This window comes from Mus caroli, chromosome 12 (assembly GCF_900094665.2).
Source record: "Mus caroli chromosome 12, CAROLI_EIJ_v1.1, whole genome shotgun sequence".
NCBI lineage: Eukaryota > Metazoa > Chordata > Mammalia > Rodentia > Muridae > Mus > Mus caroli.
The window spans coordinates 63,872,151-63,887,528 of NC_034581.1; the positions used below are offsets into that span (position 1 = coordinate 63,872,151).

The window sequence follows — 15,378 nt, forward strand, 5'->3', positions numbered from 1 at the left end:
CACTGTAGCTGTCTTCAGACACTCCAGAAGAGGGCACCAGATCTTGTTACGGATGGTTGTGAGCCACCATGTGGTTGCTGGGATTTGAACTCAGGACTTCTGGAAGAGCAGTCAGTGCTCTTAACCGCTGAGCCATCTCTCCAGCCCTCAACTTACCTCTTTCAGCTGGGTTATCATCCCCAGGACGATCACATCACCAACTTTGCTTGTGCTACCCAATAAGGTTTCTATAGTTTTAAGCTAAAATAAAACAGAATAAAATCTTAAACACTAAAAGCATATTCTAATTTTCTTAAAAATAAGTGTTGAGTACATATTATATACAGGTGCTTTCGAGTAGAAAGACTAATCAGCAAATTTAATTTTAGCCTATGAAAAGCTAAACTGTCAAATGTATATGAACAGAAATGTAACCAAAGGCAAGCTTGAGAGTTCATGGCTAAGGAGGGAGGAATGCTGTGTGTGGGGCCAGCCTGTGAGGTGCAGGACAGCCAGGACAACTCTGTTAGTGTGTCCTCTTTGTGTGCCACCACTGAACATTAATTTTTGTTAGTTTCTGTTTTTTGCAACAGAGTCCCATGAAGCCAGGCCAGCTTTGGACTGAATATAGCCCTGAAGGTAAGCTTGAATTCTCACTCTCCTGCCTCCAGCTATGTGCTGGGATCATAGGTCCGCACCACCACACTCCCAAGCAGTAGTCTGAACAATACCCAGTATGACTGTTCCAGTCTCTCACATCCGCAGCATAGTGAATTCTGATCTACCAAGGCAGAGAATCTAATGAACACTGTCTAGGAGGGGTCCCTTCAAAATCCATTCAGAGGCTCGGGAAAATGGGGAGGCACAGACAGAAGAAGCAAGGGCTATACTAAGAGGGGTCCTGAGTGCTAGAGAAGAAGACAGAGCCACAGACAGACTGAGAGTGGCCAGGCAGACTGCTGGAACTAAAAGGACAGTGTTGTCTGGGAATCACCTTCCAAACTATGAATGTGGAAGTTTCCATCTCCTCCATTCAAGTTACAAAAACTCTAGGGCCCATCTGCGTTCACGGTCACTGGATTGCTTCCTGAGTACATGGGTGGGGGTGCGGTGGTATTGAAACCAATGCTTCTTTAAGCTTTCCTTACAATGGATATGGCACGTGTTAGTCCAACAGGTCTGTGCTGTATGGTGACCAAGAGAAGGACAGGCAACAGCAGTATTCTGAGCGGGATAACAAGTGGTATTCTGAGCGAGGCACAAAGGATACTGAGAAGCTGCTCAGAGAGCAGAGCAGGACTTGGTCTGGAGGCCAGAAACTGTAGGTGCTTCCCTGGTTCCAGACACCAAAGACGGAGCGTTAGCTTCTGCGGAAGAGCTACAGAGCCCAGGACAGTAGGCATGGCCTCTCCAGCAGCTGTCATGTAGCTGTGCCTACAATCCCAGCATTGAAAGGCAGAGGTGTGTGTGTGTGTGTTCATGTGTTTGGGCCAACTTGTCAATATAGCAAGTTCTAGGCCAGCCACGGTACATACTGTGATCTTGCCTCAAGCAAAAATGGAAAAAAAAAAGTTTATTTATTTATTTTTGAATGAATTAAAAGTGGCCAAGCAGGCAGGACGGCTCACTGGGGAAAGCATTGCCAGGTCCCACCCACATGTTGGAACTGTGTCACATCACGAGAGTACACACTACAGTAAGTGTACAAAAGAGCAGCACTGAATATCACACTTGTATTAGTAGATACACCCCCTCATTAATTAAGACAAGGTCCAAACCTGGAACTTGCTCCCACTTTCTTCAAGGTGTGAGCCTATCACCGGAGGAGTGAACAATTCATGTCTGTGCGTCCTCTGAAACAAAGAGATCCTTATGAATTACTGAATTAGACATTTAAAAGAAAGATTCATTATTAACAGGAGACAAACTCTGCCCTAAGCTCTTACAGTTGCTTATTCTCAACACATTTGAAAATCAGTATTAATAAAACAGCATGCAAAAATCCCTGGCAATCCCTCCACTGCAAACCCAGGGCCCAGCTCCAACTTGGCAACTCTGTCTACCACTGAGCTAAATCCCCAACCCCTACAGCAACTTTTCAAAAAAGAAGCATTTAAAAACCTCAGCACAGAAGCTAGTGAGAGAGAAAAGCCACCATACAACGGCTCTGTGGAGGTGCCTGCACACCAGGCCAGACAGATCATTTAACAAGACCCAAATGATAGAAGACGGTAAGGAAGAGGGTGAGGCAAGACACTCAGGCCAAGAAACGGGGGTGTCCAAAGGAAGGAGGCTATGAATAAAGGAGTATACAGGAAGCTCAATATTAGTTAATTCTCTCATCTAACCCTGCAACCCTGCCTGCAAAAAGGAGCTTACGGGAGGAAGGGTTTTGCTAGGCTCACGGTTGAGAGCCACAGTCCATACAAACTATAAAGAAGTACAGAATGGGGGGCTGGTGAGATGGCTCAGTGGGTAAGAGCACCCGACTGCTCTTCCGAAGGTCCAGAGTTCAAATCCCAGCAACCACATGGTGGCTCACAACCATCCGTAACGAGATCTGGCACCCTCTTCTGGAGTGTCTGAAGACGGCTACAGTGTACTTACATATAAATAAATAAATAAATAAATAAATAAATAAATAAATAAATAAATAAAAAGTGCAGAAGGAATGCTGGGCTCCTCTTCTGGAGTGTCTGAAGACGGCTACAGTGTACTTACATATAAATAAATAAATAAATAAATAAATAAATAAATAAATAAAAAGTGCAGAAGGAATGCTGGGCTCAGCGTTTAGCCTACTTTCTTGTTTTGCTTTGAAATTGGTCCAGTGGCCGGTGCTGTCCACACTGGAGTGAGGAGGGTGGTAAATCCTCTCATGGCCCCAGAAGTGCCCTCACAAACACACTCAGCAGTGTTCTTAAGTATGTCTTGCTCCAGTCAGACTCACAATCAAACGTAACCACCAAGGCAAGCCACTGGGAAAGCACCCAGTCTTGTCAAGACTACCTACCACCCTATACAAAGTTAGTGTGAGTGTGCACAAGGTGGACTGTTAGCTGAGGCACAGCATCCATTTAGGAACCGCCCGCCCCCTCCCATCACTCATGAACTCTGGCAGGCGGATGCCCCTTCCCCCCTCTGAAGACAGCCCAGGCCTGAAAGATGAAAACAGAGATATGGACTGACACGAGGGTGAGCAAGTGAGAGAGGTTCAAGCCTTCTGCCAGGACCACGGGACAAGAGGACTCTTTCTGACTGTCGCCATGGCTACTACTAGCCATTTCTGTCACTCCATAAGGAGAACTTGTTTGAAAGGATAATACTTTTTGCAAAAGAGGTGCACTAGAACTTAAACCTGGCAACACACCAGGGTCAACATGGCTCCTTTCTTTTTGTCCCCGATGCAGGTGGTGACAGGGTTTAATAAAAGGATTTAAAAAAAGGAAGCGGAGATATAGAAAAGTCAGATGTTTTATAATGGTCTCTGAATGAGCACCTGGATCCAGCCAGGCTTAAAACCACAGCCCTCTAGTCTTCCTGGTAACACAGGCCAAACTAATGTATTCCTTCTTTGGTTTTAGTCACTTGGAGTTTTTCACAATCTTAAACTGAAAAAAAAAACAAAAAAACAAAAAACCAAAAAAACAAAAAAAAACGCTTACCACTCCAGAGGCAGAGCAGGAAGATCATAAGTTCAAGGTCACCCTACACAATGAGTTTGGGGCTAGCCCAAGAAGCAAGAGACCCTCTCTGAAAATAAATCTGAAGTGGAATAATGGCAGACTTAAATTGTTACAATGAAAATGTGAGGGCTGGAGAGATGGCTCAGTAGTTAAGAGCGCTGACTGTTCTTCTGAAGGTCATGAGTTCAAATCCCAGCACCCACATGATGGCTCACAACCATCCATAATGAGATCTGATGCCCTCTTCTGGGTGTCTGATGACAGCTACAGCAAGCGAACGAGGCTGAAGCAAGAAGAAAAAATGTCTGAAGACAGCTACAGTGTACTTACTTACATATAATAAATAAATAAATCTTTAAAAAACCAAAAAGAAAAGAAAATGTGAGTGGTCTTCTATCTCACTCAAAACACTGTAGACCGAAATCTATGAGGCGGACCTGGGAATGGTTATACATGCCCCGAATATCAGTACTCGGGACTGGGGCAGGAAGATCTGGAATTGGTCTGTGTGAACTTAAGGTCAACAGTACTTAAGACAAGCAACAGCACTTCTCAGACATGAGAGGGAGAGAAAGAGCGACTGACAGCTGATACCGTCTCTGTAAAGAACATGGAGGCAAATGTTGCAGAGTAAAAAACAAACAGGAACCTGTGGTAGGCAGAGAGGGGTGCACGGGATGAAGGCAAGGCAGGTGGGTTTGAGAAAGTTACATAGGAAAGTACACACTGCTCAGTGGGCTTGATAAGGAACACACTGGAGACCGAGAGAGGCTGCACATGGCACGACACTTCACGGTCGTGGGTTGGCAGCAGGATGAATACTGTAAAAATGGCTATACTACCAAACAACAACCTGTACATTCAATACAATCCCCATCAAAATTCCAGTGGCATTCTGGATAGAAACAGAAACAAACCAACCAAAATAAAACCTACAATTCTTAAGAAAGCGCAAAAGCCCTGAATAGCAAAAAGCAATCCTGAGGGAGAACAATACCTGATTTCAAGCTATGCTACAGAGACATAGTAACAAAACCTGTATGGTGCTGGGACAAAAACAGACATGTCAGCCACGGACCAGAGCCCAGGACCCAGAAATCAATCCATTAGGTCACAGCCACCAAATTTTCAAAAGGTGCCAGAAATACACCTTGAAGAAATGAGAGCCTCTCTGACAACCAAACGGTGCTGGGTACCCAGGCATCCACACACAGAATGAAACCTGCTTTGACTGTCTCATCCTGTACAAGAGGTCAGTTCACAAGGAGACAAAGACCTTAATCTAAGAAATGGGCCTTTGAAACTACTAAGAGGAAACAGAAAAAAAACACTTCAAGACATAGATAGAGTCAACAACTTTCTGAATAGAATGCCAATAGTTGAGGTTACAATAACCACAACCAAAAAATGGGACTGTGTCAAAATAAAAGGCGTGGGAGATGGCCGGTGGTAAGTAGCTGCACAGGAAAGGGGACCCAAGTTCAGATCCCCAGTGCCTACCTGAAAAGCTCAGTAAGGCTGTGCACACCAATAACCCCAATGCCGAGGAAATGGGGGAAATGGTCACGGGGTGAGGGGGGGGGTCCACCGAGACATGCTGGCCACTACCCCAGATGAAAAGCAAGCTCCAGGTTTAGTGAGAGACACTCAACAGGGAATAAGAGAGTCTGAGAGTGAAGGACAACGGGTGTTCTCCTCTTGGTTTTGCACATAAGTGCACAGGTACACACCCTATGCTTGTCCACATACTCAGACGAACACACAAGCAAACAAAAACCACATTCAAAAATGACCAACATCCACCAGGCGGTGGTGGCCCACATCTTTAATCCCAGCACTCAGGAGGCAGAGGCAAGCAGATCTCTATGAGATAGAAGCCAGCCTGGTGGACAGAGTTAATTCCCAGACAGCCAGGGCTACACAGAGAAACCCTGTTTCAAAAAAAAACAACAAAAATCAAAACAAAACAGAATCCATAAAAGAAACGCAAATCAAGAGCTGGCAAGATGTCTCCGGGGGTAAAGGCACCGCCGCTCAAGCCGGCCAGCCTGAGTTCAATCCCATGGAAAGGTGGAAGGGACAACTCGCTCCAAAGAGTTGTCCTATAGCCTCCACAAAAGGGCCATGGCATGTGTGGTCCTCAAACACCATATACATGCATATAGCAATAAATAAAAATTTAGAAAGAAGAAATATAAATAAAAACTACACTGAAGTTGTATCTCAGCCCAGGCAGGTTAGCTATCAAGAAACAGAAGGAGAGATGACCGCATGGTTAAGAATGCTTCCTGCTTTTCCAGAGGACCAGAGTTCATTTCCCAGTACTCACATAGGTACTGAGGTTTGGTTTTGTTATATATTATAATGCTAATACTGACCCCCAAGATCTGGCTGCCCCCAGGGACAAGGAGGTTCTCATATAGACCCATGATGCTATGCAATTTTGCCCCACGTTATCTCTGATTGGTGAATAAAGACGCCTACAGCCTAGAGATGGACAGAAGAGAAAGAGGCAAAGCTTTGGTTCCCAGGCTTGGGGTCTGAGCAGTGACCACGAAGAGAAAAAGGGAGAAGGTGGAGAGAGAAGATGCCATGGGGTAGGTAAGTCATGAAAACATGGCCACGAGGACTGACCAATTGGAGTTAAGAGTGGCCCAGAGGGAACATGGCAAGTCATAACTCAGAGTTATTGATGGGGAAGTAGACTCTAATAGAGTCTACTTAGAGGGGAGATATCTGCCCAGCTCTACTGCTTTAAGGCTTACTATAAATACAAAAGTTGTGTGTCTTTTATCTGGAAACTGAATGATCAAAGGCGGAGTAAAGAACCCCGATTGAGATGAAATATTTACTACAATGCACAGGTGGCTTACAGCTTCCTCCAACACCTGCTCCAGAGGATCTGACACCCTCTCCTGGCATGTGGCAGATACCCACAGAGAGACACACATATACACAAATAAAATTTTTTTAAAAAAGAAAACCAATTTTAGTGATAATGCCAGCTAGGAGGAAGGGACACACAGACCTTCCTTATGCATTGTGGGCAAGAATATCACTCCAGCCACGGAGGGAATCGGCGTGGAGGCTTGACAAAGAGTAAACCAGAACAGGCTGGCTGTGACTCAGTATGAAATCAGGCTGCGCTTGATCCATAGACAGACAGACAGATAGGACACACACGCATCGTGTGACCATGCTGCACAAGGCCTGGTATACACTGGAAGGCAGCAAAGCCAGCAGACACACACAATGGAATATTATTCAGCCACAAAGAACAAACTCATTTTCAGGAGCATGGACAGAGCTAGAGAACATCCCGCGCCAAATAAACCAGCTCGGAAGGGACGAATCACTCACTGAGTGTTCACTCTCACACTCAGAAAGACATGAAAGTAGACAGGGGATCATGAAGAAGATAAGAGAGTGATTGACAGAAGAGAAACGTGATCAAAGCACACATCATAATGAAACCCAATATTTTGCACAATAATAACAAAAGCTTCAAAATGATAGAGGGCTTGAGAGGGGTCTTCCAGAACCGGGGATTTCATAGCGGGTTTCTGGGGTCCGAAGGACAGCCAACAGTATAAGCAAAATGACAGCAACAAAAGAAGGAACAGTTTCTGTCTGCCTCCAGCCAAACAGGAGCAAAGTACAGGTGAGGCCAAAAGCATCCGATGGGAGAACTCAACCACCAGGCCTAACTCCACTCCACAGCAGCAGTCGTCCACAAAAAAGATGCCCACGCAAAGCTGGGCCAGGGTCAGAGCTGCAGCTCAGGGTGACCGTGCATGACAGAAACTGTTGAGAACAGGCATCCTCAGACGGCCTGCGCTACCGCCACACGCCACCATCTCACAGCCCCGGTTCTTCATCCACTGCAGATGCCTCCTAAGCCCTTCTCAGCCCTTCTCCAGATGGCTGCCCTCTGCCCCTGATCTGCATTATTTTGACACAGGGCCTCATTAAGTTGCCCAGGCTACTACCGAACTCACTCTACAGTTTGCATAGACTTTGAACTTGTAATCCTCCTGCTTTAGCCTCCCATGTGGCCGGCACTGTAGGCAACTCACTCCCACACTACCCTTGCTTGTCCAGTATTCCCTGCACAGAGTCCTTTTCCCCTTGCTGTGTTCTTGTTCACACTTACCACGCACATCCACAAGGCCCATATGCTATGCCAGGATGTCCCTCACCCCCTCCCTGGTTCTCCTGTTGAATCCACTGTCTGTGTATCTTTCATAGCACATAACAAAATACTCCCTTGCTTGGAGGGAATATAGTGGGCTTTGGACAGATTAGACAAACTGAGTCTGAATCCTGTCCCAACTCTCTACGTGTGACCTCTGGGAAAGTCGTGAAACCGCTCTAGCCTTCAGGATCCTCACTTGGAAAGCAGGGGTCCAGCATTCATGAATCTGTTCGTGCTAGTGGACTACTGAGGTGAATAATGCATGCAAAATGCCAAACAATGCCTGGCACCTCAACAGCAAATATTAAGTTCTGGCCACGCTCTTTCATTTCATTAAAGGGAATGGTACTCTGTACCTCTGTGCTCTCAGTAGGGTGTCAGTTGCAGAGCCGTGAGCAGTCTACAGAATGGCTTGCTTTCTCTCTTTGTTTGTTTGTTTCTTTCTTTCTCTCTTTCCGTCTTTCTTTCTTTCTTTCTTTCTTTCTTTCTTTCTTTCTTTCTTTCTTTCTTTCTTTCTTTCTTTCTTTTTCAGACAGGGTCCTACTCCTGCCTCTGCGATCTCAAGTATTGGGATAATGGATAGGAGACACCAAACCCGGCCTTGAATGACCAACTTTAATATACAAAAATGAATCCTTTAAATACCCTAGAGATTTTACCAAAGCTCTTTTTCCTCCCCAATTTGCTGATGTTCTCCCATTCCCAACTTACCTGGTGTAAAATGGTGTAGCGTTCAAGATACAGCTCGGCTTTGTCTCTTGCTGTTCCAAATAAGGTTGGTGCAGCATGATTAGTCATGGATAGACTAGAAAAAAAGGAATGCCATTAAAAAAACTATATATGTGTGTGTGTATATATATATATATATATATATAAAATACAAAGGTCAGCAAATTGTAATTAACTTTTTAATCAATCAATAAAAAATGCATAAGTACACTTGTTGCTCTTGCAGAGGTCCTGAGTTCAGTTCCCGGGACTCATATGGTAGCTACAAAGAGCCTGTAATTCCAACTCCAGGGGATCCAGCACCCTCTTCTGAACTCCAGGAACACCAGGCACGCACACAGTATACACTCAAAACACTCATACACATAAAATAAATCTTAAAAATCATCTTCTATCGATAAATGAGACATGGTATACTTACGGAAGAAATTTTTTCCTTTCTGAATTATATATAAAACGTGGAATATCAAAAGCTCCAATGATATTGAAAACATGTTCTCTGAAAAACAACCCATTAAACACAGTTCTGATCTTTAATAAAACTCAAATATTATAAGCATAATTCACATTATCTTTTGCATATAATACCTTGCATATTTTCCCCAAGCCATGTATCACTTTTTCTACTGTGTCACAAATAACAAGAGGATAAAATGTTTAGCTTGACATTCTACGTTTAAGAAAGACAAAGGAGCCAGGAGTAATGGTGCCTCCCACCCTCCTCGGTCACCATCCCCCCACAGACCCCCCCCCCGACTCCCACACTCCCTGCACTAGAAGACAGAAACAGGAAAATCAAAACCCCAAGGCCAGCCTAGCCTGTCTCAAACAACCAATCAGTCAACTATACTTTTGATGTTCAATTTAATTCATTCATAGCACACAGACCATTAAATCAGACTGACTGGAAACACACTATGTCGGTAATATACAAATATTATAATCTCACTAGAAAAAAATAATGAAACAAATCATTTAATAATGAGATTTATAACGAGGGCTGTCCCTCAAAATGAAACAAGCAACGACAACTTCTAGTGGAGAACTGTTGATCACTAGATGTTTTCCCATGAAAATGAGCACTTAGTAACCCCTCCACAGACGTCCCTGTCACCCACGTACATAGTCTCATCCACAGACTGACTGCACTCTTGCACAGCTGCCTCCACAACAGATCGTTCGATCATGTTCGAGGACACTGAAAAAGGAAGTTCAAAATTAAAATGTAAAACAGACCTGAAGACTCAGATATGGGAGCTCCCACCAAGAAGTCCAGCACTCAGAATTGGGAGGCAGGAGAATCAGGAGTTCAAGGCTATCCTGGGCTACATAGGGAATCTGAGGCCAACCTGAGCTACATGAAACCTTGTCCCAAATCAAGGCATAAAAATTAGTTCTTTGGTTGGATATAGTAGCACGCAGCAGTAATCCCACCCACCATGTTCTAAGCTAGCCTGAGTTATAGAGCTACATTCTATTAAAAACAAACAAAACAAAAATAACAAATAGAAAGATGGCCCAGTGTATAAAAGTACCTGATCTACTCTTTTTTTATTAGATAGGGTTTCAATATGTGGCCTCAGCTGGCTTCAAACTCTTAGATCGGGCTGGCCTCAAACTCACAGAGATCTACCTGCTTCTGCCTCTGCCTCTGCTAGGATTAAAGGTGTGCACCACCACACCAGGCAAAAACAAGCATCGTTATTTGTACGCACTTCTGAAAATAACACACAAAGGAGTTTTGCAATAGGTTAAGTATCTCATTCAAAACCATTTGACACCAGTAGAGTTTTGGATTTTGGACTCTTTGCAGATTTTAGAATAACTGTATTCTATACATAAATGAGATTTCTTGGGGATGAGATCTTAAGTCCAAATAAGAAATTCCTTTTCTAAACGATTTATTTATTTATTATTCATGTGTATTTATGTGCACCAGCATAAATTTATATGCCCAGCATGCGTGAAGGAGCCCACAGAAGCCAGAAGCAAACATGGGATCCCCTAGAACTGAGTTCCAGGAGGTTGTGAGCCGCCAGCAGGTGGGTGCTGAGAACTGAGTCTGGGTCCTCTGCAAGGACAGTAAATGCTCATAAACACTGAGCCACCTCTCCAGCCTCTGGAAAGTCTTTCCTATGCCTTTTGATGGGCTTTTTAAACAGGGCTTCCGTATATAGTTCAGGCTGGCCTCCCGCGTGACGGAAGTGCAAACACTTGCCGAACGGCTGGCTTTCTCATGATTTATGTACACCCTGCACACAGCCTTCAGGAAGGGACTTGTCTACAACACCGTGACTCGTCATACCAGGTCAGGTGAGGCGCTTTCTACTTAGGACACTCTTTTTGACACTCAAGATTTGGGAGCATTTCTGATTCTGGATTTTCAGCTTTAGGTTAAACAGGTTCTCTCCTTCTACCGTGTGGGTCTGAAGATCAAACTCGTGTCACCACGAGTGGCAATTCTGTGGCAAGTGCTTTTACCTGCTGAGCTATGTCACTGGCCCTGATCTGATCTGAAAATAGTTAAATCATAAAGGCCACGTGTCAATACCTTATTTTCCCATTGTCAAATACAGCCATAATACCTTAATATATAATAATGAGTCTCTGCTTTCTGAAGATTATTTAGTGACATAAACTCAGTTAGCGTCAGTGAGGTTGGAGGAATGTAACTTATTGGAAACCACTGTGATTCACTGGAACGGTAGAAAGACCATATAAATGACAGCTTTCTTTCACCGCAGACTTGGTAAATGTACCACACCGTCTTTACAAACTTTATTCCATTAGTCAGGTGCTTCATAGCACTCAGATCAATATGCCTGCTTTTTCTGTTTGTTTTGGGTTTATTGAGATGGTCTCAATGTGGAGCCCTGGTTGGCCTGGAACTCACTATGTAGACCAGGTTAGGCTCAAACTCAGAGAGATCTGCCGCCTCTGCCTCCCCGGTGCCAGAATTAGGGTATGCTACCACACCAGCAATTCTTATTGATGCTACCACCCCAGTTCTTATTGATGGGGAGAGCAACTTTTGAGTATCAGCCTAAGAACACAGATAAACAGGCTAGAAAGCAACACAAACTCAGGTGTGATCAGAAAGTGTGTACCCTTAGTCACTGTCTTCAGGCAAAATATGCCATTTGAAATTAATATACGATAATTAATAATAATTATGATTTCCTAAATGTTCATTGTAAAGGAATTTATAAAGAGTGTGTTTAAAATCCCACCTTTAGAAGTGAACGGAGAGCTAGTTCTCCTCTGTATCATGGACCACATGAATTTTTTTAAAAAGATTTATTTATTTTATGTATATGAGTACACTCTAGCTGTACAGATGACTGTGAGCCTTCATGTGGTTGTTGGGGATTTAATTTTTAGGACATCTGCTTGCTCCGGTCAACTCTGCTCTCTCAGTCGCTGCTTGCTCTGGCCCAAAGCTTCATTTATTATTATACATAAGTACACTGTAGCTGACTTCTGACACACCAAAAGAGGGCGTCATATCTCATTACAGATGGTTGTGAGCCACCATGTAGTTGCTGGGATTTGAACTCAGGACCTCAGAAAAGCAGTCACTGCTCTTACCCATTGAGCCATCTCACCAGTCCGGACCACATAAATTTTAACATCACTGAAGATGCTAGCTAGCATCCATACCACATATCAGATTGGGCTAAAACTCCTATTCTGTTGGCGGTAGAAACATTGGTTCATTTCTCCTTGTTAGGCCAGTGCCTGTGGTGGTAGCAGATGAAGAATTTAACTGGCAGAGCAGGAGATTTAGGCCTTCTTACTTTCCTCTTATTCCCTCACACACTTAAGAGTATCTAACTTGATAAGACAGTCACAGGTTTAAAGAGCAAAACAAGACACCATTAGGGATCAGATCAGGGCCAATGGCATAGCTCAGCAGGTAAAAGCACTTGCTTGCCACAGAATTCTAGTGACACAAGTTTGATCTTCAGACCCACACGGTAGAAGGAGAGAACCTGCTCCAAAGCTGTCCTCTGACCTCCACATACCTACACGGAGCGTAAGTGTATACACACATGCAAAATAACAATAGCAATAACAATATACAATAACAGCAGCATAACTCTTTAAAGGGCAACATCAAGTGCAATCGTTAAATACAGAAAAGATGCTGTGGTAACTCCGCCTCTCCAGGAGACTGGGAACTACAAAAGGACCAGGATATCCTGAGGTCGCAACTGAAACTAACCCTTTGGGAAAAGACACTACTGGTGACTATCTCAGATCACTGCACTACGCTAATAATGGAGCCTCAGTATCCTTTTAAATGTGAATCAGAGGACACAACGGTACAACGATTTAAGCGTCACCAGAAAATGTTACTTACAGGGCTGCTTTTCAACTGCATCGATGATCTTTCCTAGGTTCTCCTCTAGCTCCAATTCAGTGACAGACTGGAGAGCTTCAGTCAGATACTTGGTGGCTTCACTAGTGACAGAAAGAAAAGATGAGAACAAGAATTTCTCGGGGGCTTAGGGTGGGGTGGGGGGAAACTTTTACTTAAATCTTATACAACTCAAGTTTTATAAAAAGCTAACATAACAGAAAACTCATTTCTCCCTCTAAAGCCTCAAGTATCCCTCTAAAGTATGAAGGTTTGAAACAGTTAATTAAAAAAATAAGTGAACAGGTAAAATAACAACAAACCCCTGCAGCAGATCTTGGTAAAACACCTTTTAAAAAAAAATCTAGGGCTGGTGAGATGGCTCAGCAGGTAAGAGCACTGACTGCTCTTCCAAAGGTCATGAGTTCACATCCCGGCAACCACATGGTGGCTCACAACCACCCATAGTGAGATCTGACTCCCTCTTCTGGTGTGTTTGAAGACAGCTACAGTGTACTTATGTATAATAATAAATAAACCTTTAAAAAAAAATCTAAATTGGGCTGGAGAGACAGTTCAGTGGTTAAGAGCACTGACTGCTCTTCTGAAGGTCCTGAGTTCAAATCCCAGCAACCACAGCCATCCGAAATGAGATCTGATGCCCTCTTCTGGTGTGTCTGAAGACAACTACAGTGTACTTAGATATAATAATAAATCTTTTTTAAAAAAATCTAAATGAGCTGGGTACACTGGACATGTGAGATGACCCTGTCCTGACTGGAGTGTATGAGACTCAAAGCTGAAACTCTTATTTAAGTTTTTGTTTGATTTTCTAGACAGTTTCTCTGCATAGCCCTGGCTGTCCTGGAACTCACAGAGATTCACCTGCCTCTGCCTCCAGAGTGCTGGGATTAAAGTTGTGCTGCATACCTGGCCCACAGTGAAAGCAGGTATGAGTGCCATTGAGTCTCTAAATCACAGGGTAATCTATTACACAGCACTAGATAACACACTGTCTTCCCACAGGAAAGTCCCATGGCGTTTAATGCCACACACGGTGTTTTGAAGCAAAAAAACTTGAGTGTATATCTCAATGAATCAATTAATGAGCTCCCAACAGCTTTATAATAGTACATTTTAAGTGAAAGGAAAGGAAAAGCTATTTGCTCAATTAATCCTCTCTTCAAATGTCAGGGATTAACCAAATTAAATTCATCACTTTCTCCCTGGGTAGACCCAGGTTGACCCTTGGACACTCCTGGGCAAAACGTAAAGCTAAAAGGTTCATAAAGTTCACAGTTACGAAAACAAAACATTCAAACTCTGACTCAGAAAGCTATACGGATCTCAGCAGGTACTTACACGGAAAGTGTATTATAAAATGTAAATTGTAATAAGAGATTTCTTGGATATGTTCATTTTTAAAGACTGAAAAGACACACTACAGCTAGGAAAACCTCCTTTGGGGGCAAATTGTAAACTAGGAAATCTAAAAAACTAAACTAAAAACACGTTTTAAATCTATCCAAATTTTACTTCTTCAGGCAATAATGAGAATCCCACACAGAGACGGGTTTGGAAGACTCATACTCTACAATATAAATCGCCAACAGACACGCATATGGATTCACCCATGTCTCTCCTTCTCTGACACGTCTCTCTGTAACTTCCAGAAGTAACACTGTAATGATTCCCACCCTGCAGAGGCGGGGACCTCAGCTGATCAGAAGCCAGCACGCCCCCATCTTCCCGGCTCAATTCGGCGTCAGCGCGCAGCTCCGCCCAGCCTGGAAGTAACATTCGCACCCGGCGCCAGGGTCGCGGAAACCCAGGTAGGCTCTGCAACCTCAAATGCATCGGAGAGACATCACCTCTTACGACAGAATGTTCTAGATAGGGCATTGCGGCGGGAGAGGTTACCTCGAGACTCACCTCCTGAGCAGCAAGCCCCGCAGCTTGAAAGCTGAGACTGTGCGGCTCCGCAGCCGCTCCGGCGCCATGTTCGCGATTTGGCGCCACCGCCGACGCCCCGCCCTCTCCCGGAATAGACACACCCCTTGTCCCGCCCTTATATTCTTGGGCTGGTGAGATGGGGTTTTTTTTGGCCTTACTAACTGCAGGGCCTCTGAGAATCTCAGACCCTGCCTAGGGAGTGAAGTAGAAGTGGTCTGAGTGGAAACAAGCTTCCTTTCTCCCAAACGCATTTTCTGAACGCTCAGCTCCCCCGACCCTCAGCTACCCTCTTCTACTCTGACTCTACCCAAGCTTCCAGCACCCAGAGTCTTCCCTTCCAGGGCTAGGAGAGTTGTAGAGCCGTTGTTTCCCCCGTTCTACACAGGTTCTGGAAATACTGTGTTTTCACCATTTTCGATCACTCCGATCCGACCAGTTTTAGTTGAGGGCCTCTCCACGATCCGCTGCCATCATTT

General features: G+C 44.2%; 1 protein-coding gene across 1 annotated transcript in view; it reads right to left on the minus strand.

Moving 5' to 3' along the window:
- Nucleotides 1–14,949, minus strand: part of Pole2 (DNA polymerase epsilon 2, accessory subunit) — a 26,754-nt gene extending 11,805 nt beyond the window's left edge. The window contains 7 exon segments of the mRNA XM_021179493.1: nucleotides 134–240; nucleotides 1,758–1,832; nucleotides 8,572–8,665; nucleotides 9,011–9,088; nucleotides 9,712–9,787; nucleotides 12,953–13,053; nucleotides 14,882–14,949. Of these exon segments, the coding sequence (XP_021035152.1) occupies nucleotides 134–240; nucleotides 1,758–1,832; nucleotides 8,572–8,665; nucleotides 9,011–9,088; nucleotides 9,712–9,787; nucleotides 12,953–13,053; nucleotides 14,882–14,949 (599 nt within the window).
- Between the last annotated feature and the right edge of the window lie 429 nt (nucleotides 14,950–15,378).